Genomic DNA, 27,729 nt, shown 5'->3' on the forward strand with positions numbered 1-27,729 from the left:
CAGGCGTTGGTCCAGCTGGTAGCCAGCAGGACCAGGCTGCACACTTCCAAACTGACGCCCATGTGCATCCCTACCCTAGGGTGAGGTACAACAGTTCATCAATCACACATCCCAATGGAAAATATTCCAATGTATTACTCAACCTGACACCCAATGTCCATCTTACCAGTAAAGATCAATTGTGTCTAAGACAGCCAGGGGTCCTATATATGGAACTATTTTAGTCCTAATTGCATATCCCCTGGTCCTACAGAAGATATGGATACAATTGACATTGTAAACATTGCTTTCAATTATTTGAGGTGAGGTAATTAACCAGGTTGTCTTTGTACAATTTGTGTTTAGGTCATTTATTTTAACTTTAACATGTGCAACTACATTTTACAACTCAAAACTGAAACTCAAAGTTAGGTATTCATGTCAGTTTATTATGTTTCCTTAAAAGAATTAAATGTAACTACATCGTTTACTAAGTAACCCGTGACAGTGATGTCACTTTGAGATTTCTTTTTGAAATGTAAAGGGCATTATAAATAAAATGTATTGTTATTATTATTATGTCTTCAGTCTGTTGCAGTTAAGTCAACATTAACAAGTAAACATTTGCTTGCAAACAACTGACATCCATTTCATGAGACTTCCTGTACACGATTGCTTCTTATTCTGCTCCATCAGTAATGCATAAAAACACATTTCCTATTTGCCAACATTTCCCACCTTTCCCCCACAGTGCAGAGCCCAGTGCGCATGCTCATCCTCCCTGAAAACCACATGCGTTTCCCCCGCTCTGCTCTCTCCGGTGCCAAGGCGGAGAGATGCGCACACTGAGGACACCGCAGCACCGAAATGCGCACAGCTCCGAGCCGAACCCGGCTTTAGCTTCACCTCCCGACACCCCTGACCCATCTCTCAAAAACAATGGCTTACAGGGAATATGGCTAACTTTGACACACTTTCCATGTCACGGAACTGCCCTGCGTTGTCCGGAGAGCTATGCGGCTCCGAACGGCTGAATTGAGAGCACAATAACACAGAGACTTGAGACCCGATTCTAGTCATTTCTATCCCGGGCTCCTCTCCCACGTTGGTTTTGAGAGATGATCACGGAGCTGGTGTGCACCGCCGTGGCTGTGGGTCTCTATCTGAACACGCTGGACGCAGATTTCTGCTACGATGACAGGTAGGTTTCGCCCACAGAGCGCAACATCCCCATCCGCTCCGCCACTTGTCATCTCCCTGTTACCTCCGCACGGAAGCGGAGGGTCGCTGCGCCTGCCCGCACGGTTAGAGTGCATGCTTTTGTCTTTAGTCTGTATTAAATCCCTGCTCATTCTCCGGCTGTACTTAAAGACACAAAAACAGCGAGTATGAAGGGAAACGTAGGTTACTGAACCATGCGCCGTGAAATGGTAGTGACCAGAATATCCCCGCAGTGGTGTATTCCTATTCCTTAGACAGCTCATAATGCTGTATTGCTCTTAATTGTAGCCCGTGTTTTGTCCCTAAAGTTGTGTACCGTTACTCCAGGGACTTCAAATTAGTATTCTTAGCCTAGATACTTTAAAAATGAGACACAGCAGCGCACATCACATGGTCCTTGTCCAGGAACTGACAGCAGAAGTGGGGTCATTCTACACGTTGTGAAGTCCCCTCGCCTGCGCACACGCACAGGTTCGGCTGCTCTTTGTGTTGATGAAGCACTCGTGCGTGTTTTAACAACGCCCTGCCTCCCGAGGGATCTCAAGCTAATTTAAACCGGGAGTTTCATATAGCAAACAGCTGAATAAACATGTCGACACTGTCATGCTGTGGAGGAGAAAACTCCTGATGGAGGCTACCGTAGAGGTGGAGTTGAAGGGAAAGGGGATCGACATCAGGAACTTTCACTAACAACAAGCTGTTTTAGTCCCAGGTGACAGTGTTTATGTATTTTACAAAAAAAATACTGTTTTAGTTACATCAGTAGGCTTAGTAGGCCTGGTAGGGGTGGCAGTAGCTCAGTCCATAGGGAGTTGGGTACTGGAGTGTGGATTGGTGGCTGGAGAGATGCCACTTCACCTCCTGGGCACTGCCAGCTGCTCTTGAGCAAGGCACAGTACCCCCCCCCCCCCCCCAACCGCTCAGGGCGCTGGTGTATGTGTAGTTCAGGACTGTGTATGATAACTAACAAAGTGTGGACACAGAGTGTAAATTGTAATTTCCCCATTGGGGATCAATAAACAGATTAAAATTAAATTTAAATTAAATTATCATAGACCTGTAGTTTCAAACCTGGGGGGGTGGGGGGGTCAGGACCCTCTGGAGTCCCAGTTAATTTCAAGATGAATTATCAAATCAGTATAATCTGATTATTTTATCCTTTAATCGAATAGTCATCCATAATATGTCAGAAAACAAAGACATTCATTTAACAATGATGTGACAGAGAAAAGAATTAATCTAATTGTTTTGGCCCATATATCATGCACATTTCTTACACAAAGTAATGTTGAGCCTATTGGCTGATTTTTCTCTAATTGTCGGCCTCATCTGTCTGGGCCTCTGGACATCAGTCAAATGAAACAATCAATATTTGGTCAGGCTGCAGCTCGTGACTCATGACCCTCCATGCTCAGGGCGTGTAAACTGTGACGAGTTGTCACTGAGCCAAAAAGGGTTGGGAAATATTGATATAGACAAATCTAAATGGCTAAACCAGCCTGTTGTGTTTCACATCCAACAACCATGTTTGTTAGGTGAGTGTGGCTGCCATACATCTGTGCTTGTGAGAATAATCACCCTTCATGTAAGAATTCACAGCTGGTCTCCTTTTTAAAAAGAAGAACTGGACAGGTAGTTCTTCATTGACTCTGAAACACTATATATGGGCATAATGGGGTTTTGGCTCCTGCAAGAGTTCTGTCAAAACTGATATGAATTCATCTTTCATTATCAAGTACTAAATCACAGGTTTGGCAACTGGAATATGCAAGGTATGTGGTAGATCTCTCCGTGGATACAAAGAATGAACAGAGAACGGGTCGCCTCCCTTATCCGTCCACAGCTCCGTCTGTGGTTGCTGTCGGGTAAGGATCTCCAGACACCCCTCAAAGGTCAAAAATCCTCCCACTTTACTTTTCAGCACCATCAGTGACCCCTCTGTGTGTTACGCGTGAGCAAGACAGAGGGTGTGTGGAGGTAAAAAAAAGAAGAGGGGACGCAGTAAAGAAACATAGCGTGGTGGGAGAAATGAGCTCCGTATGCCGTCTCCAATTCCATCACACCTTGCCAAGTATATCCCTGTAAAAAGCGGCCAGCGGGGTCGTTCATCTATCAGCCTAGTCTGTACGTGTGACCGTGACACCTAGAGGTTGTCAAGAAGCCCCTTGGTGACAGATTACAACCGCTGCGCTGGCCTGCCCGCTTCGGCCCACGCTCGCACTCCATCCCCTCAGTGAAAGTTCAGTGTCTGCCGATGATGCGGATCTATCAATGTCACCATGGTAATTTAGGCTCTTGGGGACACACTCTGGCGTTTTGGTTCAGAGATCTCCGATGGAAGAGGTTGAATACCAATCAGAGGTCTGACCTTCCCTGGTCGTTCATCAAACGGCGTCCTCTCTCGGGGTCAAGAGTCACGTGCTCCCGGTCTCTTCCCTCTTGGACAAGCGGAGAGTTATGAGCAAAAGGTTCCAGCAAGAGAAAGATTAAAGTGGAGGAGCATTGCACTAATCATTCTGGTCTGGAGTTGTTTGAAAAGATTGTCTTGGTTGAAGACAAATTTGTTCTTCTACATTTGTGTGTTTTTTTGTTGTTTTTTTTAAGCTGTGTTTTGGGAGCCGAGACAGTCTCGTCTGACCTTTCACCCTGTAATCAAATTCTTGTCACATGCGGTTCTTAACATCGGAGACAAGATGGCGGAGCAGATAGTTCTAGGCACTCCAACTTGTGGGGATGTTCTGGTCAGTCTCTGCTTTTTCAATCACGTCAGAGTGGTTTTTTTCCGGGCACTGCTCAGGGCCCAGCCGAGCGCTCTCTTGGCCAGCAGTAATCCCAATGAAAAGCCTCTGTGTGTGAAATGACTTTGTTTTATGGGAGCTGGATAAGGACTTGAGCAAGGCGCATTTTTGATTCGGAGAAACAATCAAGACATAATCTGCTGATTTACAGTTTCTCTGGTTAGGTAGAATTTATCATGATTTGAACGCGCTACTCAAAGTGCTGATATATTCATATTTTTACAGTTTTAGATTGATTGCTTTAGAGTTGTGGTCATAGATTGGAAAATATATTTACCATAATGTCTGGACTCTCCTTTGAATACTCATCATCAAGGGTTTTGATAGGATAACAAATGAGCCCCCGCCTGATGCCGACATTTCAATGATATTGGTTTTTAACAACACCTTTTGATGAATCGACCCAGTAATGGATGTCTCTACTAGGACTGCTTGGACATTATGCAGACGCCAAGAGTGCAGGAAGGACAAGAGATAATGGAGATGATATTGTTAAATGAAATGCATCCTAAGTGGCTTTCAGCATTCAGAGTCGTGTACCATAAGATCTGTGACCCCAATCACGTCACCATTGCCTCTGCGTGCTAAATGCATCACATGCGTCTCTCAGGGGATTGAAGTGAAAACATCTTCCCGAGTTGTTTCAAAAGAGAAAAACAATTCATTGTTTGGGCAAGGGCCTGGGTTTGGAGGATTTTAGTGAGGTTAAAATGTCACTGACTGGCACAGTCCCCTCTATAATTTCAGTTTAATTTTCTATTTGAAATTTCCTCACTGTTAAAACTGAAAATGTTCATCCCAAGTTAAGGTTTAAACAATTTAACATGCCACACAAATGACACAAAGGACCACAATGACACAGAGTCTGTTGGTTGCAACATCTGTTACTTTTCTAGCTTTGGTTTTTGAGGTTGACCGATAAATGCATCAATATGGGGTTGCCCTTTCATCTTAGTTCAAACCATAGTGCTTTGAGTTGCCTTTATGGATAGTGCACCCATAGTTTAACCCCCTGGATCACCTATAAATATGAACAATATCTTCCTCCAGAGAGCACAAAACAAAAACATGGAAATAATCGTTCTTGCTTCCTTCTTTCTGTCCTCCATATAACTGTCAGTTGTTCTATGTATGAATCTGTACGTAGCACGTATCTGGATTGTGGAAGTATGTTCAGTAAATAAGGAGCATTGTTGTGTCAGGAATGTCCGTGTGCTTGTATCAACTGAGATAAGAAAAGCAGTAAATTAAATGAAGCAGTTTTTATTAGTGTTTCTGGTTGTTCTTTTGCCGTAACTACTAACTTTCGAGCTATTTGTACCATTTTAAATCATAGTAACATGACCACTGTCAGGCAGGTTATATGAGAAATATAATCATTTTGTAATTAGGCTACATATAAATAACTGAAAAAGTAATTACATGATGTACTTATTACGAGACAGTACTCTTGTTACTTGGCCGAGCTCCGGTAAAGTCCACACCTTCAAAGCCAAAACATTTGCATCTTTATCTTTAATGCTTTAATAACTAATTGTAGGTTCTATATTTTAATTCACATGGCTCATGCTCTGCGAAGCATATCTATATATTATGTATCATTATCCTTGCTCTAAACCTAGCGTCGCAAAAGGGTTGTCAACATAGCCCATATAAAATATGGTGATGTCGCCCATATGTTTATACAGAGCCCAAATTAAGCTCAAAGTGGGTTGCAAACTGACAAATCTGGCTATTGTCGTCTGGTGTTGGCTAATGCAAAAATGAGGGTGAAAATGAGGAGCTTTTAGCGGCCACTCGATGAACTACATCTTTTGGTAACGTAAATTTGTTGACTTGACAAACAGTTGACGCATTTCATGCACGTCTTTGTGCATGTGTTTCATGAAAAAGGACCCACGTTTTCTCTGTATTTAGTATCTGCTCATAATTGTTATCTCTTATGGGTTGGCGCGCCCAAGGCTCACTGTGGTTTTCAGCCCACGGTAGTAACTGTTGCCAGGAATCTCTGTGCCTCAATTGGAATAATTATCTACAACATATGCCCTAGTTGTTTTGAGGCTGTTTAAGTTACAGTATGTGCTCTCAGCAGACAAATATTGAGGGAAAATATAGGCTAATGAAATGAGTGGGACAAATCTCTTTGACTGTGTGCAGTAAGGAATACAGTTGAGGTGCAAAAGCTTGTGTCAAGAGGAATTTTCACTGTAAGCGTTTTAGAAATGAGTAACGCCACTGGAAGGAAAGTAGAGAATCGAATTAAACAATGCGGTGAGTGAAACTGATCAAGAAAATGTTTATGAAAAGAAATTTGAGATGGTTTTGAGGCATTTAATCAGATTTTCATACATAAGGAGAAACCTCATGAAAAGTGTGGATCGGTTGTGAATAAAAGATGTCACCATCTTATGAACTATCCCAATGTAAGCAGTAGTACGTTTTCTTTCTCATTGGCCATAACAACGTTTTTTTTTACTGATGTCTTGTTTTTGCAGTCCGTAGCCTCTTGAGATTTGGTGTTTGAGGGATCAAACTATTAGTTAAGCAATAGGAACGCATTTTGATTACTAGCAGATTTAAGTCACGAAAGCACTTAGTGGTCAACTCTGCAGATGATATGGCGTTGAAACTGCTTTAAAACCACAATACAAAGGCTTAAATTGTCTTGTTGGGTTTATAATGGTGTTTGGTTCTATGTCTAAGCAAAGAAATGGCGGTGCATGTGCTGAAGACAGAAGATGAAATAATAAAGCCTATCCTCTTCGGCTGGGGTATGCTCCAGCTTTTGCAATCCTTAAAGGGGCAGGAAAAACAGTCTCCTGGCAAACAGAAGAGCTCGCATGGCTTGTTCCTCATAATGAAAGGGTAGGCGCGCACAAAGCAGATTTACTTTTCATCAGAAACATTTATGAAAGGTATTGTCACAATCAACTAAATCTCCTTCATTTTGACATCACAGTATTTTCATAGTCAAGGGTCAGAGTTTAAAATAGCTGCTGCCCAAGGTTACTCTGAGTGATTTTGTGTGTTCTTAATTGCTATTTACATCAGTTGCATTTGTTTTGTGTAGCCATATGATTAATTTTGGCAGTACTATTGTGGTATAGTCATCCATACATAGATTTAAAACCCACTTTGGGAAACGCAAAGGCTGGTAGGTATGAATGTAAAACTATGTTCAAAACAGATGGCACCAGTCTTTATTCAAGTAGTAGTTTGACAGAAAATGAATGTTCGACATTGGGATAGTAATGGTTTAAGTTATTTAAGAATAAAGACAAAAAAGTTCTTCGAAGATGGCACCTTGGAATGAAAGATCACCAGATTAATTAAGCATGTACCGAGACCAAGAACGTCCAAAAAAAAAAAGTATTATATATAAATTTATATAACAGTTTGGTTAATTCTTCTGTTATCTGCAAGCAGAAAGCATACATGACATACTTAATAACTGTAATACTTGTATTAATGTAATACCACCCTTGCATCTGGTAATCAGTACCCAGACTTGGAGAAGAGATGGGTTACATTTGTTTGGGTTTATCCTCCTCCCATTGGGTCCCGGTGATGCACGGTGCTGGTTGAGGCTGCTGCTAACCCTTGGCTACCCCTTATGCTTCACAGGCCACAGTCAATCCGCCCATCTGCTAATACATGACCGCCAAACCTCAGTCCCACGACCCTCCCTGTATACACACCATATGTGGATCCCAAAACACTGGTTTCCACGGACAACCGGGCTTAGTTGCCAGCGCCCTGCAAGATATACATGCCAAAGCCATAGATTTGTCATGGAACACCCATGCTAGATTTGGGAGGATGACAACCACAAACCATACATAAAGGGGTGAAAACATAGTCTCACAAGTTTCTTATCTGGCTAACCGCATGCATGTTCATCATGCTCTCCTCCAACTGAAAGCCTTCATAACGGTTCAGCAGCATGGAGTTGAATTTCTCTCTCAGCGCAATAAACTCACTTTGTAAGCAAAGCTCCTTTTTGTGGTGTTAGATTACACTTAGATGCTGGCATCCACTTTCTCTCTTTAAACTACAAGGTGGACTTCTAAAGCAACTTAGAGCCGTTGTGGCGTAATACAAAACCAAACCCAAGCAGGGGATCACACAAATTGCAACCAGTTACCCATTTTTACCTTTTGTAATCAATAGCCATTGAGTATTCTCTTTCAGTGACTGTAGAGTTTTTTATGTCTGTAGCCCAGTTCAGCTGTCAGAACAGAAAATTAAAAGTGTTTTCCCCCCCCGCTGCACTTGACAAAGCACTCGTATTTCACTATGGCTCATATCAGTTCTGACTGTGAAAAGCACTCCGAAGTGAGCCTCGACTTTCATCAGCTAGTTTTCGGGAAGCCGAGATGGTTTGTCGGTGCGTGTGGAGGTGTTTGTGTTCTTCATGTGCACTGACAGCCTTTCCCTGGTGACGGTGAAGCCAGTAGTTGATGGGGTGGATGATCAGGATGATGAAGCCGGTTGACAGATTGTGTTAGTTTTTATTTAAATGGGTGGGTAAAATAGTTGTGGGCGAGCTGTGATAATTTGGGCTACTTTTATACCATTTGGGTGGTTTCCACCAAAAAAGTTTGGCTATTTTCCAGTTCCAGTTGCAAATGAAGACCTCCATGCAAGTTACAGCCTGTTGTTCTTTGAACTTTGGAATACACATAAAGTGCGAACATAACTGCTGGTCGAAAATGAGCTGCACTAACATTTTAAGCTGCCTGCTGTTATAATAACCTGAAGCAATAATCCCCCCCCCCCCCCCCCCCCCCCCCCCCCCCCCCCCACCCCCTAAGCCCCATGCATTTAACTGAGTTGCAAGAAATTGCTGCTGAAGATAATGTAAGAAACACATCTTTTTGTATTGCAAAACTGATTTTTTTTGTTTGTTTGACATGTACCTTTAACATGATGAGGTAAAAATGAGTTATGCAAGCTATGATAAAACAGCATAAGATACTGACACTGTTGTTCCTTAATTATAATATGAGTACCAGTAGCTTCACAAAACCAATACAAATTCATTAGATTGCCAACCTCGGTGCTGAACCTTAGCTGAACACTGCACAAAACACTCTCTTTCCATTTTCACGCATGGCTACTCCAGCTTACTCTTGTAAAATATACTAATATGCATAAGGCTTTCTGGCTTTCTGGGTCGGAACAGGGCCAACATTGTGTGGGGGAATATCGGTTTGTGCTTCTCACCTCATAAAAACCTGAGCGGGGGAGATTGAGAGAGATGGTGTGAAGGCTTGAGGGAGTTAAGATTCAGGGGAGGTCAGATGACAGCCCTGTTACCTTTACTCAAGGGAACCGTTATAGTATTTGGTATTGAGACGTAGGAGTAGTGAAGTGGTTATACTAGAAGCTTTGTTGCACAAGTGTGCTGCAGCTGGTATTTTGTTTGCCTTTAATGTCTTTGTAGCACGACATTGGAGACTTCACAAAGAAAATAGCCGGAAACAAACCCTATAGGAGGTTATCGTTAAAGGTTTTGTGAGGGATTTTAGATGCAGTGATTTGTGATTGTATCTTCATTTGTACATGTATAAAAAGGTTTAAATTTGTATTACTGTAAAACATGCATATATATGGGGATATTGTATGTTCATATTTCATTCACATCCACATGATTTATTCTGCGGAGGGAGATAGCCTTTCTCCTTTTCCTGTTTCCTCTTGATAAGCGACCACAAACCCAGAACTTCACCGGCTAATACAGATACAGGAAGCGTGTTGTTTAATGGTTCTGTCATTGTGACACAATAGAGGGCTATTTGGAGGAGTGATGAGGAGATGATAGTGATTATTATAGAGAGTTGAAAATAAAAGGAACTGGCAACAGTGTTTGAAAAACGGTTTTGTTCAAAAACAGGGAATCCGCATGGCTTAATGCTAAGATATTTGAGTTTACATTGAAATTGTAGTTTCCTGCCTCACCATACAGCTTTGTGGTATACCATTTCAAGCCCAATCGAAACAAACCAATTCACTCAGGTTTGGCTCAGTAGCAAGGTAATTATTCTGTGTATAGAACCATAAAGCGCACCATCCTTCAAGTTAACTATCCTCCTTGATTATCTAGGCAGGGTCAGGAAACATTTGAGCCAATTTTCCCATTGTGATGGCCTGCCCATTTAAGCGTTGCTTATTAGTTAGCTCCCCCATCTCACGGAGGGGGACTGAACCTCATTTTCGCACAGTTAGTCTCAGGTACTCAGAGCTTGCTGGAGATAGGGTGAATCGCTGTTTAAGTAAACATGGCGCTCCTGACTGCAAGGGGGAAGTCATCCTTGATAAATGGGATAAATCTGCATTTGATAATTGCTGTTTTCTCGCTTCTGTCAGCCTGAGATAAACCAGCCACCGTATTTATCTTTCTACAGAATGCAATTCTTTTCTCACCATCCTTTTGATATTCATGGATCACTAGCTATGGGGCAGGCTGTATGGTTATAGTGGTTTCATGATGAGCTGTGACAACACTTTAATGCATTTTTGATGTGTTTTTGGAAAAATCTACCACACCACTAAGTTCAACATGTTTTTTTTCCTTTTCAATGTATTATTTTTATATTTTAATGGATTGAATTGAAGGGCACTGAATTATGCATGTTTTCCTTTTTGCACATGGTCAGTGTATATGAGCTCTTTGATGCATTTTCACTTTCATTTTGATAAGAAACCCACAACAGAGAGCTTGGACTATGTCAATACTTTGATTAGTTGCACCTCGCCTAAACGAAATTCAGCATCCAAGAAATTACTTTTTCTGTGGGATTGACTTAAGGAAACATTGATGGGCGCTGTCCTGTTGTAGATTGGTATCTCTGCTCTGTAGACATGGCAAGCAGACAGATTAGAGGTCACCACTGAGTGTGACAGTGCTAGCTCATCCACCACGCTGGGTGGATTTCATCAAAATCCACATTTTTCCCCCCAAGACTTGCTCATTACTGTGATACCACATCCAGTCAATCCATTACTGAGGTGGCTGACAGCAACTATTTAATCTAAATTCTGTGGTCTAGCTGTATTTTCAGTGAGTAGATGCTATAACCAGCAGCATCTATTCACTGATAGCTTTATCAGCTCAAGGAACAATCCATGTGATATCCCTGTTGCACATAGGAAATAGGTTTATCCTATTTCACCAAGACATGGACACACATGCTTTCTTTTTATTTTATGGAGAGATGGCCTCATAGAGTGACAATACACCAACTGTTTTGGTTTTGCAGTAGGGAGGTTGGACAAGCTTGAAATTTTGTGAAATATGCTTATTTAGTTTCTTGCTGACAGATAGATGAGAAGTTTGACACCTCTCTCATGTCTGTACACCAATGAAACCACCAGTAGTTGTTAAACCTAGCTTAGCACAAAGGAACTAAAAACCAGGGGAAAGTGCTAGCCTGGCTCTGTCCAAAGGTAACAAAATATCTCTTTAGTATCTCTAAAATTTGGGTAGTCTGATTTTGTTAGCTTCAGACAGAGCCAGGCTAGCTGTTTCCTACCGTTTCCAGTCTTTGCTATGCTAAGCTTACTGCCAGTTGAACTTTTCCTTTAAGCATGTAGCCTCGTGTCCTTTTTTAACTGTGGAAATGCAGAGGAAGTGTTCTTTCCATCAGCGATTTCTATAGCTGTGAATTATATATTGAATACCAAAAAGAACAGCTTGGCTGACATTACTTGTAACCCAGTCTTCCATACAAATGTCATGACGTTGTAGCATGACATCATGTATGTCCATCTCAGAAGGGAATATGGTACTTTTATGATGTTACACAATGCGTTTTATGGTTTCATAATGGAGTTTCCTGCAGCATTTTAAACAGGGCCATACATTTTGGAACCCCTGCTGATTGTTTAAAAAACTTGGATTATATTAAACCTTCTGCAGGGAATTGCCTCTGACATATTTTATTATTGCATTGGATTCTGTTGGATTCTGTTGCTGCGCTCGCCCTTGGACTACTGGTAGAATTTGTATTGCTAAGGTGTTTCAGAGCTGATTGAAAACGTGGCTTGATTTAAAGTACCTTTGAACCACTTTAGCCAACTTTTGCTTTGACCTAAGTTAAGGGTCAAATGGATGGGTTTGACATCATTGGTTCCAATGTGAGAGTCGAGTTCAGGCAAATGGTTTCGTTGTACCAGCCGTGTTCAACAGATCACAGATCAGAATTTGAAAAGATCGTAGATAATTAGCACAGATCCTTGAAAAGAAGACAGATTTGGTTGGGGTTGGCCCCTGTGGTACCTCTCTATAGCTATAGTTCCTCTCTGGCTAATGCTGGAATGTGACAACTGGTCACGGCAGAAGAAAGGAGGGCCTATTCTGGATTGGATACAGTGCTGTATGGCGTGTTAGTGCAGCAGAGTTGGCCATTACAAATGCTGCATGTAAATCTGGCCACTGAAAGCTGATAAAACAGAGAGAAACCTCGCTGTTCCTGAATCTGCGGCGTGTTTTGTTTTCTGTTCTCATGCATTACGTTCAACATAAAGGCACAAATCCTATACATTCTCAAAATAGCTGCATATTTAAATTTTTGATCAAATCCCAAACCAATTCTGCTGGAGCTTTAGTGTAGTTCTTTCTTTCTAATCAGAGACAGAAGACTTTCGAGCAGAAACAGAATGCTGCTTTGTTTCTCCAGCTGCTCACTTGGCTGCGCTGCAACACTCGGATCTTCCACTGGCTTCGTGATTTGTAATCAGCAATTAAAGTTGTCCTTCTTTTAATCTCCGCAGCAGGTCAAAATGATCCTGTTTTCTTAAAGGAACACCAAACTTTGAACCAAACTTTGGTCTTCAAGGACATGCACCACAAAAAATGGCCTCTTCATATCGACATTTGATTAGACATCAGCAATAGTACCCTTTACTATTTATTCCTGTGCGCTACTTTGTAGCAGAACAAGTGTCAGGGGAACACTAAAGTTCAAGTTCCAATGTTTTTTCACACTCTGATACACAGACTGTTGGAGCAGAATAGAGAAAAGGAACTTTCTCGGACAGTAGACCCAGCTAGACATTGTCAAGATCTTCATTGATATGAATATCAATATATATATATATATATATATATATATATATATATATATATATATATATATATATGAATATATATATGAATATAGTGGGCCTGTAATACTCTGGAGAGCTTATTTGTGGGTAATGTTGATGCAGTGTGTGCAAAATAGGGCTCAACAACATGAGGAAAACATCTAATTGCAGTTATTTTGACTGATATTGTGATGGCAATTTTGATTCACGATATTGGAGGGAATGATCATGTTTGTATCATTATTTTCATTTTCATTAAAATGTATTATAGTAAAATGATTATAGTGTGATTTTCTGTTAGTATCTGTATCAAACTAAGATTTTTTTCTTTAGTCTGTGGGATTCGATTGGTAGGATTGGACGTCTCTGCAGCACGACAAAACTCAATTCTGAATGGTTTGACACATATTTTGCCTTTAACAAATTGTATGTGATTTCAATAAAATTGGGATTAATTGTGCAGCCTTAGTCCACACCTGGTGCTAGGCAAGTGTGTGAGTAAATTGGAACACGTGTGTGTTAGGAATATTTACCAACTAGACCGCATCATGTGCATGCAAATTATACAGCTGGACTAAGGGGAAAAGTGGGCCCGTCCTTTTTTAGCCGTGACCCCTCACGACCCATCTATTCCTTGTAGAGAGAAATCAATGCCAGGCAACATTTTAGTCCTTTGTTCAAGTCCCCCCCTTTTTAATTTAAGTGTGGAAGTGGGGCTTCCATAATCATGAGCGTAGGTGGCTGGAGGTACACGGTTTTATAGGCCACTGTGCCAACGCTTCTCTGGAACTAGGCCAGTGGAATTGATTATGAAAGCAGAAGGTAAGATGAATTAAGGAGGTGAGGGAAAAGGGAATTGGAGTTGTACCTTCTGCTAAAAAAAATACATGACCATGTGCTGGTGATAGTGAAGTAACCATGCCACTAGAGATGTAATATTTAAATTATTTGAACAAAAACACTTTATCAAAAAACTTTAGTTTGAACAAATAAGAAGTAAAACTTAATTAGTTAAAATTAATTCTAACTCATATATACTAATCCAAAACTATGGCTCTGTCTGAAATAACTCCATATTTACTATATACAGTGTATTTCACTGTATGTTACTCTCATCTATTCTATTTGAGTGTCTGATATCTGCGTGAGCAAAGTATGTAGTATATATAGTGGCCTCAAGAATTCCATAATGGAACAAAAAGGTACTACTATGAACATATAAGGTATACTATATATATATATATATATATTATAAATGCAGAGATGTTTCAGATTGAATCCATGAAAGTTAAATGTATTGTCACTATAGACTAAGATTGAATATAAAAATGTTCCTCATTCAAATAGTAGATGGAGTTCTGAACGAAAGGTAACAGCCCTGTTACTCATTTTTGCATTTAATTGTTAGATTATGAAGGCAGCAAATTAGGACCTCAGCAAAGTAGCATAATTTTGCATAAATTCCCCTAGATGCAACAATGTTGTATCTGCAGCAGCGAGCTGAGATACTGCAACATCTGTCTGGCATTTTAAATCATATCATCAGCCTACACACAGCTGGGATTTATGTATTGTTTGGCAAAGTCAGAGAATAGCAGTCAATCCGTTTTTTAATCAAGCGTCACATTTATCACCGTGGATGCAGGCGAGGGAGGCCACCCTAATTACCCGTCCACAGTCAGACACTGTAATCAACTGCCAAGACCATACTGGATGCAGAATTTGTACAGGCTGATTGGCTGCTCATTAGTTTTTTTTGTAACATGCTGGAGGTTGTTTTCTGGCCCAACTGGGGGGATGGATGGATGGATGGAGCGTGTACAAGTTGGCCACTGTTTCCATGATAAGTGCTGGATGTGTGGTAAGGCCAATGATTTTAGAAACCTTACAAAAGTCTCTGCATCTAGTGCTCCTTGATATTGGCTAATTTAAATGTGTTTCTCACTGTGAATGCTGATGGGCACAGTACCATATTGTAGGCATATGGCATATTTATTGGGTGAGATTTATTATTTTTTTTAAATACCTATGCATTTCACAAAACAACAAGAAACAACCGTTTTCCCAGAGATGTTCCTGGTGGTCTCTGGGGTGTTCATGGACGTGTTAAACTTTTATTTGGTTTTGAACTAAACTAAACTGTACACTTTCGTTATTTTTAAAATATTTTTCAGTTTGATTGCATTCACAAATATTGCTTTTTTTATAGCACACATACTCTTTCTAGCAGCTCTGCTTGGAAGCTTGCTTCAACAAGCTGCTCTTCTGCAATGACAAAACAGACTCGTGCATCTGCAGTTAAACATTATGTTTTCATATTCGTTGCATAAAAACTCAATTAATTCCACAGCTTTTTTTGAGGCATGAGTTCTGACCCCCTCAAATCCCAACACAGTATTTTCCTTCACTGTGTTTGATATATTTATGCCCTGGGGAGAGTAGACCTTTAGTTTTATTGACCATTGATTTCCCACAGCCTTCCCCCTGGTGTGGGCAGAGGATTCATCACAGCCTTTTATTGACACCATCACTCAGGGGACGTTGCGGTGGGTTCGGCCTCCTTTTTAGCTGAGGTGGCAGTGGTGGCATTGTTGTTAGATCCCCTCTATTATGTGCAACTAGCTAATAGGAAGCGATCAATCGATCAGTTAGATGGAGGAAAAGACTGGGCAATCAATCTGCTGAAAAATAGATGAAGGAGTTGCACTCTCGATGATTGGTTAGAAGTGTAGCGTATTAAGTAATGTCTCTCTGGAATATGATGTAATGACAGTGGACTTGTTTCCACACATGTAATGTATTTATTTATTAAGTTTAATATCACTTGATCAGACACAATATTGAACTGCTCATCCTTAAAGGCAGAGTTTTCTTGCTGATAGTCAGGGGAGAAGATGAATACCACTCTCAACTCTGAGAGTGGTATCAATCTTATCTAATTTTCAGCCAGAAAGCAAATAACATATTAAATAATACATTAAAAATGATACATTTCGAACAACATTTCTAACAATTAGTTAGATGGCTTAAGATATAAGATAAATCCGTGTACAACAAGTGTACAAATGTTGCTTTGCATATTTAGGTTAGGTGTTATGTTTGGGATCGGTCATCAGTGGCTGGATAAAAGAATCAGTTTGCAACTCAAACTTGAACCAATCAACAGATGATTGCAGAGTGCTTTCCTTTGCTTTTCCCGTACCCGAGAGGATAAACACGCAAATGGCCGTTTGAGTTTTTTGCTTTCCGATTTTAAAGCTGAGGATCAGCACCTCTAAATCTGAGGCCATGGTTTTCAGCAGGAAACCAATGGAGTGCTTTCTTCAGGTAGGGAGTGAGTCCTTACCCCAAGTGAAGGAGTTTAAATACCTTGGGGTCTTGGAGGGTGAGATTGGTCGGAGAATCGGAGCAGCCGGTGTGGTATTACATTCTGTTTATTGCACCGTTGTGACAAAAAGGGAGCTGAGCCAGAAGCTTTCAATCTACCGGGCAATTTTCGTTCCTACCCTCACCTATGGTCATGAAGGCTGGGTCATGACCGAAAGAACGAGATCCAGGGTACAAGCGGCCAAAATGGGTTTCCTCAGGAGGGTGGCTGGCGTCTCCCTTAGAGACAGGGTGAGAAGCACAGTCATCTGAGAGGAGCTCGGAGTAAAGCTGCTGCTTCTTCGCGTCGAAAGGAGCCAGTTGAGGTGGTTCGGGCATCTGGTAAGGATGCCTCCTGGGCGCCTCCCTAGGGAGGTGTTCTCTCCATTTACCCATGGCACTATCAGCTCTCAGCCCATGCTTTTCAAAGTAATATCCTGAAACAGAGGTTGTGGGTATGACAATTTTACGGAGCATAATTTGGCATTAATTTGAGTTATTTATCAATTAGTATATATTTTTAAGTCATAGTCTATTTAATTCACATTACACTAAGTACAATGAGTTGACCCTGGCCTATTTTAGAGTTGTTGTTCTGCCAATCAGGAAACCGACTTCACGACATGAAAGCGAGTCCTTGACCTGACAGAGGACAGACAGACAACTTCCTGATGCTTAGCTCAGACGTTTTCAGCCACTTTGAAGCCGAGAGCCCCCGGAAGGAATCTGTTTCTCCTGATTGGCTGCGTGGACAGACTGAGAATGTGGAGGAGACTTTATTTTAATCAGGAATGAGTTGACTGTTGAGCTCGGCTTGCCACAACAGCTGGACTTTAGTGATGAGGAGTAATTCTCCAGAAGTGTGTTCTTGATCTTGGCAATTAAATTCACTAAATGTATTACTTAGTATGGTAATTGTCGCCTTTGGATCTGTGAGCAACACAAAAAAAAAAACTTTGCAGTGTTACCTGCATCTGTTTAGAAGAAAATACACTGTTTCAAATAGACGGCTTTGTGGAGTTTGCGGGGATTTCATGCTAGTGTCTTCATTAAGAGTTAAAAATAAATCATTTAACTGGCCTTTTTATTTCATCACACTTCTGGCTGGTTATTTTGCACTCTTGGGAAAAAGGTTGGGAGCTGCAGGATGGCCTGTTTTTAATCAATGAAAAGACAGATCCAGTGAACTGAGTAAAAGAGATAAAATGTAGGTTAGCGCCTTGAATACAGAGTAAGTTGTATCCTATGTGTCTCAGATTTATTTTCACAAATGTATAAAAAGATACAAATCTTGGAAGTTGCTTAACTCTTTTTTTCATGTCATCAGCGCCCAGCTATGTTGAACACCATTCAGCAGCAGTTTATCACTGTCCATACATTACAAATGATGGAAAGAAACAAATAATACCATCTGAGTTCGGCATAATATCTGTCAACTTAATGTCAAATTTTGTCTTCGGCAGTAAAAAAAAAAAGAAAGAGAAAGAGCCTCTGCAACGCTGAGCATAAATCTTTCACAACTAGGCCACTGGGAGTATGAGTTTAATGAATGCTATCTGGACATTTATGCATTTTTCCTCTCCTTCCATATTCGTGCCAGTGTGGCGTGGGAAAGCAGCGTTGCCACTTCTGGTCGGGTTATTGTTCTGTCGGTGGTGCCGCTGACGTGCAATGTTTGAACACACCCTTAATTCTCACTTCCTGATCCTTTCAGCCTACAGATATGCAAACTAAACATATACACAAAGTGGATAAATTAAGTAAATATTTGATTAATGTCTGTATAGATTATGTGTCTGCAGCATCACATGTAGTGAGGAGAAGAAAGGTAGGAAGATTATGGATGAGGACATGAACTCATAAAGCCAGAGCTCATCTTACTCTTCCATCCTCATCACCATCTCCTCATTGCATGCCACCATGCTGTGGCTGTATATTGGCCGGATTATAGCAGCTGATGATCAGCCAATGGATGAATCACTCAGGCCCAGCCAGTGAGCATAACGGCTTTACTCATGATCGTTCAACCTCGCACTGTGATGGATTGGTAGGGACATCCAGGATACAATTTGTTTTTTTTAAAGATGAGATAGCCATCTCCATGTGTTCAGTTGCCTCATGCGGTGCTGTACAATATGCTCCCCCAGTGCAGTGACCATTGAGCTGAAATTTATGGGATTTTTATTCCTCAACCAGCTGTGGCGTTCACTGGGAACAAAGCCATGAACAGTGTGTTCCTTCCAACTCCAACACCACATGGAATTACATATAGATTACATATCGTGTCATTCTACATGTGCAGAGTGTGTGTCTGGAGCCTTTTAGGCATATACACACAATCTTTAAATCAGATTACTTGTTAACCCCGATCCCCAGTGCATGTCTCAGAAACTCTATGCACTCTATGATCATGTTCTAATCCTGTTAGAGTTGGATTAACGCAGAGGTGATCTGGACCCTGACCTCCACCCACACAAGCACTCTCTCCATCCCTCTTAATACACCACCCCTTATCCCCCTGCTATGGCTCGTGAGACGGAATCTAAATGATGACGATGAAATCAATAATTGATACTTGATGTGATTCTTTCTTTCCAATGCAAATCATTTTGAGAAGTCAGAAAAAACTTGGTGTCTAAAATCAATGTCAGTAAATTATCAAACATTTAGTTATTGACTTAATCATGACGAGTCATTGGAAGTATAATTGATTTACAGATTAGCACGGGTAGAGGGAATCTACTGATGGATAGCTTTAAATAACGTATTATCCGTTATGTTACTGAATTAGTCTACTTCTGTATCTTTTTTTGGGTTAGACAATGTCAAAACAGTCAAACAGTGTCCATCAAAAAATTCTAAGGCCCAAAGTGAAGTTGTCAAATGCCTTATTTGGTCTGACCAACAGTCCAAACATTAAATATATTTACTTAGATATGATATAAGACATAGAAAACTGGCAAATCCTCACATTGGGAAGCTGTAACCAAAGAGTGTTTGGTGATCTTGCTTGATATTGACTTCACTTGATTCACTGTTGTCTTACTATTTTTGCTGTACATTGTATTGATAGTAACAGTAAAGCCAACATTAGGGGTAGAGAGAGAGAGAGAGAGAGAGAGAGAGAGAGAGAGAGAGAGAGAGAGAGAGAGAGAGAGACTAATCAAAGCCCCTTGAATTGACTGAGGGATGATATGCAACAAAAGGTTCTTTGGAATCAAACTGAGGATGTTGGAGTTAATGTGTATGGCCCTTTAACCCCAACACATTTTCCACAATGCCACTGTGATATGGATTTGTTTGGCCCTTTCAGTACGGAGCATTTCTCGTCTCCCAATCTTAATCATGTGCGTTCCTCTTAGTCCCACAGAAAGCTAGCAGCATCAGTGGTGTGTTTACTTCAGCGGTGCGCCAGCCCAGGATTAGCCTTGTGTAAATAGGCCTGTCTGCCGCAGCTCTCTGTTGGTGTGCTTAATTAGAAATCAGATAGCTTAGTAAGGAGATAGAAATTTAATAGATCTTGGCCAGACAAGGGGCACTGAAAAGGGATGGATACCACAGCAGACTGAAGGAGTTACATTATTAAGGAAGGACAGATAAAAATGATGAAAGAGCAGAAAGGAAGAAAGCAATGGTTATGTTAATAAGATGGATGGATGGATGAAATGATATAACCTTTATAAATTCTAGAAATCAAGATAAAAGAATGGTGGTTGGAAAGAAAGAAAGACATAATTGCAGCAAATGGAAGAGGAAAAAAGGGAAAATTAACAAAGAGGTGATGATACATTAAATATTGCCCAGGCCAGTATCCATCAAGAGCACTGGTTTCATGATGATTGCCTAATCCATCTCATTACAGCAGGCGAGGAGCGGGAGGATGCACTCTGCTACAAATGGTTGTATTTCAGCCAGTCCTGATTGCGTTAAGTGAAGGCAGTTTATTCTGCAGATGTTTATTAGAGCGGAGGAGGCCGGCCAGTGCTCATGCTGCAGACAGGCAGGACGAGAGCCCAAATATTTAAAACAGACTCAAGTGCTTTGTTTTGCAACGCACTTAATATTGCTGTTCGTTAATAGAGCACACTATCATTGACTCAGGCAACAGAGAGTGGGAGAGAGTAATGTACTGTAATGCAGTGCAGTGTGTAGTTTTGCATACCTGAAATCTGTAAACTGAACTTTACAAGGATGCAATTACAAAAACAACTCTTTTCATAGGATGCAGTGTGATTACATTTTCATAGTAAATGTTGATATTGGTTAGGAATAGTTGTTTGGGATAGCCTGTATAGCTTACATTACTGTGTTCATATGCGTTGGTCTGCTTGTAAGGAACTTACATTCATATAATATAGTGTTTTTTTTTTTTTTAAAGGCACCATGTGGCGATTTTAACCACTCGTTGCCAAACTGTATGTATAGCAATGTATTTATGAGAACATTGGCGATGTGACGCTCATTCCTGTCGCCGCTTTCGTAATATTCTTCTGATCGACCGTTGGGGGTGCTAACGAAACGTAGAAATCCGACAAACAACGGCAGTGTAGAGAAATACTAGCAAGCAGTCAAAAATGGTCAATTTACATTTTTGGAGAAAAAAAATTGTCTTTGCCAATGTTTTATGAGAAAAAAAATGCATTTAACATGTTGTTTGGCCTTAAGAATACATGCAATGCAATGCAGTTTTCTGTTGTTAACACAACTTTGTGTACAAGAAAACTCTACAGAGCACTTTTGGATATTAAGATAATTTTGAGTAATGAAACTAAAGAAGTATTCACTTACATGCATACACCTGCTGATAACCCGATTAACATTAACATTATTGTAGGTAGAAAATAATCATCCCCTCAGTTACATGAATTTATACAGAGGAGGACAAATCTATGTATTTTATTCCACGGGCCAACTCTTTTGATAGCTGGAATGGGATATCTTCTGGTAGATTCTGCTCCACTTTGACTGAATTTTTGGGGGCAGCAACGATTTTTATCTTTAAAAGAACAACCTCTTCCTCTCTTTGTCCACATCTCTTCCTTTGGGAGTGAAGAGGTATAAAAAAGGAATATTGGCTTTTACTTCCCCTAATCGGTGTACAGATCAGTCAGTTCCTTATATTTTGCATATTTAAATGTATATTTGCCTACAGTCCCTACAAGAAACCAAGTGGGAGTCTGTAGGCAGCCACAGCACATGGAAAAGCAAATCACTGGTGGTGAGATCACTGTTGTTGAGGAGGTGGTGGAGTGCTTCATTTGCATATTGAAAAGACACACACACACAAACACTGAGAGACAGCCAATTTTCTCTTCACTAAAAGAAGTGGCAGGTGAAAGAAGACCTCACCCCATTACAAATGGACCTTAAAAAATGTCTCCTTTCAGCATTTGATGGAAATCCCTCCGACTTTACCTCCCCCCACAAAAAAAGAAGAAGAAAATTGAAAAGACCAAGCCCGTCCTGTACTTTGAGGATTGTGAATAGAGTGCTCCACAGCCTGCCTGCCCCACATACGGTGGCTGAATACAAAAGACTCCCCTCTGTAAGAGCAATCACTACGGGAGACCACTCTATCTGCACCGCTGCAGCGGCAGGTCTCAATGAAGCCGTCAGAGCAGCCTTTGCTGTCACACACACACACACACACACACACGTGCACACACTCACAAACACAAAGACAGACACCTTGCATGTAGCTATTTATTCCAAACACACACATCCAGTACTTTCAACCAATGCCCAAACCATCATGGCCATTGCTTTCATTTTATCCTCCAATGCCAGGCAGGGAGGGGAGATGAGCGGTTGACGCTGATTTGAATATTTAAATTATTTATTACCAGAGAGTATTGAGATCCGAGGCATGCCAAGGGACTCAAGGGCGCTGGGTGGGGGTGAATCTAGCCATGTTTGGATTTGATAGTGTGCTGTTATTGCCTGAGGGGACAGTAAAATGGGAAAAAAACATGGCCAGAATTGTAGGTTTTGGTGGACATGCTATTTATTCTCTTTCAATCCTTTATGTGAATTTTAAGGGAAATCACATAGTCTGTTTAGTAATGTGAGATTGTCTCCAAGGACATTAATGTAAATATAGCATTACTAAAACTTTCAATGTTAATAATCATTACATTTCAAGACATTTTTATTGTTCTTATATCCCGAGCCCTCCTGCTATCTTATCATACTCCGCACTGGAACTGTAAACTGTTTTATGATTAATAGCTTACTGTGGAACTTCAGGACAAAAAAGATTTGTAAACTGGATGATGTAATGCTTTGAGTCCTTAGAAATATCAGACAAGGGAGAGTTCTACTTTGGCTTGTTGCGACTCAGAGCCTGAGAAACAACCCCTTGCCTTTCCCAGATGGAGAACAATCCTGGGAAATGAAGGAATTTACTACAGCTCACGCGATGACAGGGCTATTGAAGGAGAAAACCAAACATTTAAATTAGGATTAACACCAAGAGCAATTCTCGCTTTGACACCGGATTCTTCTGCTTTTTTTCCTCATTGTCAATCTTTCAGTTTCACCTTTCCTGCCCTCATGCTGGGTGGGGGCAGGCAGCCCAATCTCTCCCTCCCTCTTCTTTATGCACTCAGCACTAAGTTACAGTCTCCAGACAAAGGAAGTCCTCGGCCGGCCCCCCTGTCGTTGTCCCTCTCACAAGCACAAAAACAGCGCTGATTGTAATCAAGCCCTGAGAAAGAATATTGCCATTAGCCCAGCGTGATCAAATCTTGGAAATTCATTAATAATAACCATAGGTTGTTGCAATCTGCAAACCTGTGTCCTGGTACAAATATCTGCATGTGTTGTGGTTGTCCTCAGAGGACATAAGGCATGGTTTCCCTTTCATTAAAAGTTTCTTTAATAATTATGTTTACATTGACTATAAAGAGGATTTGAAATAAGATTTTCTTTGTTTACTTGAGTACATGAGTCAGCTTGGTACTCGTTAGTTGGCATTGTCTACAGCAGAGTGTCGTTTTTATGAAGGCCTTCTTCAAAAGCCACCAGCTGACTTTGCATCAAGTTACTATTATCTCCCATCAAAATTCAGATTTTTAAATGTTTTTTATTCATAATACTAGTCTTGTAGGAGATTATCCCATTCAACTCTGAGTTGTTGTAACTGCTGTTCATCACTCTTAATCCTTGTGGTGAACCTCATTTGTTGCAGGTTGTGATGGTACACAACTGACGCTCGTGTCCCCAGTAATGATCTGCTAATTATGAGAATCCACAGCAGCCTCGGAGGTGTGAAAGAAACTGTGCGTGTGCGTGTGTGTGTCTGTGACATATGTATATGCTGTGTGAGTGAGAGAGAGCAACAATGCACACATGTGATTTTGATTATGATTTGATTGTCAGAATTGGGGAAAACATATTATTCCATATGGGCACATGTTGTAATGCGTGTGTCCAAAAAAGCCTATAAAAATAAATGATTTATTCACACTCATGTCAAATTACTTAGTTTCATAATACAATGTTTTTTATTGAGCTTAAAGCTGCCATATATATTTTATATAGAGGTTAATTGCAAAAATATGTATGTTATTAAAAATCATTCACGTGACTACTTCACTCATTGTGACGTAAGAGCCAACTCTGCAGTTCCCAATGACGACTTTTTGTTCATTGTTTTGGGTTTATGGCCCACAAATTTACTGTAAGAAAAATGATCCAAAACAATAAAATGATTACATTGATGAAATGTTTTTTTCTTCTGCTCCTTAAGCCGAGCCATCAAGACCAACCAGGACCTTCTTCCTGAGACTCCGTGGACCAACATCTTGTTTGACGACTTCTGGGGCACCCTGCTCACGCACAGTGGCAGCCACAAGTCCTACCGCCCGCTCTGCACCCTCTCCTTCCGCCTCAACTACACCCTGCATGCCCTGCGTCCCTGGGGCTACCACCTGCTGAACGTTGTGCTGCACGGGCTTGTCACCGCCCTCTTCACGGCCTTCAGTCGCCCACTTCTGGGTGGAGGTCTTTGGAGCGTTCTGGCTGGCCTTCTTTTTGCTTCTCACCCTGTTCACACTGAAGCAGTGGCTGGTGTGGTTGGGAGGGCGGACGTTGGTGCTGCTTTGTTTTTTTTGCTGTCTCTTCTCTGTTATATGAGACACTGTGGACTTCGTAGGGACCCACGTGGGACTTTTCAGGCCGGGCGATTTGGTGGCAGCTCGGTCACCCGGTGCTGGGGCTGGATGCTGGGCTGCCTGTGGTGTGCAGCAGCCAGTATGCTGTGGAAGGAGCAGGGGGTGACGGTGCTGGCAGTGTCGGCTGTCTACGACCTTTTCGTGTTCCAGAGACTCCGGTTTCGCCAGGCGCTTCTTCTCCTGCTTGGAAAGGTAAAGGAATGCATGCCGTAGGGCATGGTGTGTTCAATGGCTCTTGGCGTCTCTACCAGTTTCCTCTTCCTTCCCTCAGAGGCATACCTCATCCAGCCAGCTTGTAATGGTTCCTGTATGATGGATTAAGTTTTGTATGTGCGTGCTGTTTGCTTTTCATTAGGAGTGTAATTAGGAAAGCTGTTAGCTGGTGCAAAGTGCACAGTTGGTGCATGAAAAAGCTATTCTCATTTGTCATCTGCTAAACAGGAAGAAACTATACGCACAGGGGAAGTTTTCCACTTCCTCGCAACATTGCCACCAACTTCCGTTCGTTGGAGTAAATAGATACACATTAATGCAACGAGATTTAGATTAGGATCTCAGCCTCATTATGTGTGTTTGTGCTTGTTTTGGGGTAAAGAGCCATTGCACAGGAAAAGCTATTTTCGGGGTGAGTTTTTTGAGGAAGCTGTCCAAACATACACAAATGTCCAAACATATACACACACCACGGCTGCAGTCAAATTTTCAAATGTCTTTTCCTAAACACTTTTCCTTTACCCTGATGGAAAACATCACAAGGTCAAGAAAAGATGTGAAGTAAAATTCATGGATATAAGACATAGGATAAGATAAACCCGGTACAAAGATAATCCTACTGCATTTACACTTGGCAATGTAATTATGTGATGCCGGATAATAGGAATTATAAGAATAATAATATGTTTATTTGTACAGCACCCTTCAACAGCAAATGTCACAAGCTGCTTCACAACAGAAAAAACTATAGCAAGTTTAAAACCAAACAAAAGACTTAAAATGCAGACATGAAGCTAAAAACTATAACAAGTCTAAACAGATTGGTTTTTATCTGCTCTTCAAAATTGTCCACAGTGTCCTCAGATATTAGGTCCAACTGGAGAGCGTTCCAAAGGTAATAAGTTAATGATGTTATTGAAGTGGGTCTGATGTGGTGAAATACAACAATTTGAGAAGGACTACTTAAAGCGTATTTTAGATATTTTGCCCTATATGCGTTCTTGCAGTGTTGTTTCATGCAGGCTCATGTCCACAGATTTATCAACATGAATCCCAACTACTTTAATTGTATGAAAATATTTCTAAAATTTCAGCAGACAGGCATATTGTTTGTTTCCGTGGATGGCATATTGATGTGTTGCTTAAAATGTTGCTGCAGCCAGGAAATATGGGCATGGCATTATCTTTTTTTCTGTTTTAAAGTATAGTGCCGTCAGGGAGATAATAAAAGAAGCATTGGACCAACTCTGATTGTGACTGCCAGTAAGATACTACTTTTGGTCATTTCTCTCAGTTGGAAACCTTCCAAAGCAAAAAAGACTATTCGACCACAGCCCATGCTTTCTCTGCAAGAAGAACTCAACAGGACTCCATTTTACCCTTCAAACTCCAGTTATCTGAGAAGGACAACCTTGTCGCAGTGACTCATCTGATTAAAGGGGATCAGTATTTGACTGAAAAAAAGCTCCTCTCATAGGACATTTGATTAGAGAAACTGCTCCTTAGCCAACATGATGGCTCTCATAAAATGCATAACTAGCGTAATAAAAAGTCCCCTTGGGTTTACTGAGCAAGGACAGTCTGGTACTAAATGGTGTGTGTGTGCGTGCACGGGAATCTTTTTATAGTTGTTTTTTTCTTGAGGAAACAGCTATAAATACCTCTGTTTGTTGCATGGTTTGTATCCTTGTAGAATATATCACAAACGTCCTGTGAAACCTTCTGGTGTGTACAAACTGCAGCGCATTGCAAACTTCAGCGTGACTATCCTATTTACGCAGCAAGCCTGCGAATGAAAACATGTTTTACCTTCAAGTGTGTAAGGCTTTACCATACCTGTGGGGCAGCTTCTCCAGTAGACGTTTCTGGCAGAAAGATAACCCGCAACTGTTATTAGAGGGCCTGCGGTGAGCGGTCCAGAGAAATAAGAGAGCTGAGAGAGAGGGAGCAATGTTTTTTCTTCTCAGTGCTCTGAGAAGAAAAGTGTGTGTGTGTGTGTGTGTGTGTGTGTGTGTGGGTGTGTGTGTCACAACTGCTGGACCTTTGAACAGGTGCCAAACAACACATGTTCAATGTGCCCATTAATTTATTAAAGCTGCTAAATCATATTGGAGCATCTAGAAAGCAGGATGCAACTCTTTTGCAGATATACTGTATAATTATATAATCACGAGTACAAAGAAAAATGGCTTATTTCCCACTTCAAATCAATTTGTTTTCCTACTGAATATGTTGGAATCTGACACCCTCAATGGCCAGAGGAAGAATACCAGTTCTAAACTAAAACATGATTCAGGGCCTAACTTTTGTTAAATATGACATATTGGAATTTAAATGAATTGCCTTGCATTGGCTGCACAGTATGAGTTTGTCGTGACTGACAAACAGGTGAGTCAGTGGGATTGAAGAGTTGATAAGTGTTGAATCACCCACCCATCCTAGTCTCAACCTAAAATTGTGAAATAGAAAGAAATATTGACAAGAAATCTAATGAGAAATTTCAAAACTTCTTAAAATGTTGTAAATGTATATACAATATGTATGCTATAATCCGTCGTCACAGCTTTTTTTGCCTGCCCATGAATAAATAATGGCTGTTCCATTCGGTTGCATTACGGTCTGAAAGATTGCATCACCCTCAGCGCTTGTCATAAGCCGTTATGAAAAATCCCATTTCCCTTTGAATTTATCCAACAGGAGGGCTGGGATATCATCAGTTGCCTCCACCTCTCTTCCCAGACACAATAGCCCTGGCCAGCATCTCTGTGCCCGCCCGTCAGCTCCTGGTGCCAACCCCCAGCGCCCCACCGCCACCTCCAGTACATCTGGCTCGTTTATCACTCTGGCAATGCCCTCCTCTTTTTGCCCCGGTCACAGTTATCTTGGTG

General features: G+C 41.1%; 1 protein-coding gene across 1 annotated transcript in view; it reads left to right on the forward strand.

The window, feature by feature from the left end:
* The first annotated feature begins 756 nt into the window (after positions 1 to 756).
* The window catches only part of tmtc2a (transmembrane O-mannosyltransferase targeting cadherins 2a), a 52,477-nt gene continuing 25,504 nt past the window's right edge, over positions 757 to 27,729 (forward strand). The window contains exons 1-2 of the mRNA XM_034863878.1: positions 757 to 1,180; positions 24,205 to 24,820. Of these exons, the coding sequence (XP_034719769.1) occupies positions 1,098 to 1,180; positions 24,205 to 24,820 (699 nt within the window). The 5' untranslated portion in view covers positions 757 to 1,097. The remainder of the gene's footprint in view (positions 1,181 to 24,204; positions 24,821 to 27,729) is intronic.

The sequence above is a fragment of the Etheostoma cragini genome, chromosome 23 (assembly GCF_013103735.1).
Source record: "Etheostoma cragini isolate CJK2018 chromosome 23, CSU_Ecrag_1.0, whole genome shotgun sequence".
NCBI lineage: Eukaryota > Metazoa > Chordata > Actinopteri > Perciformes > Percidae > Etheostoma > Etheostoma cragini.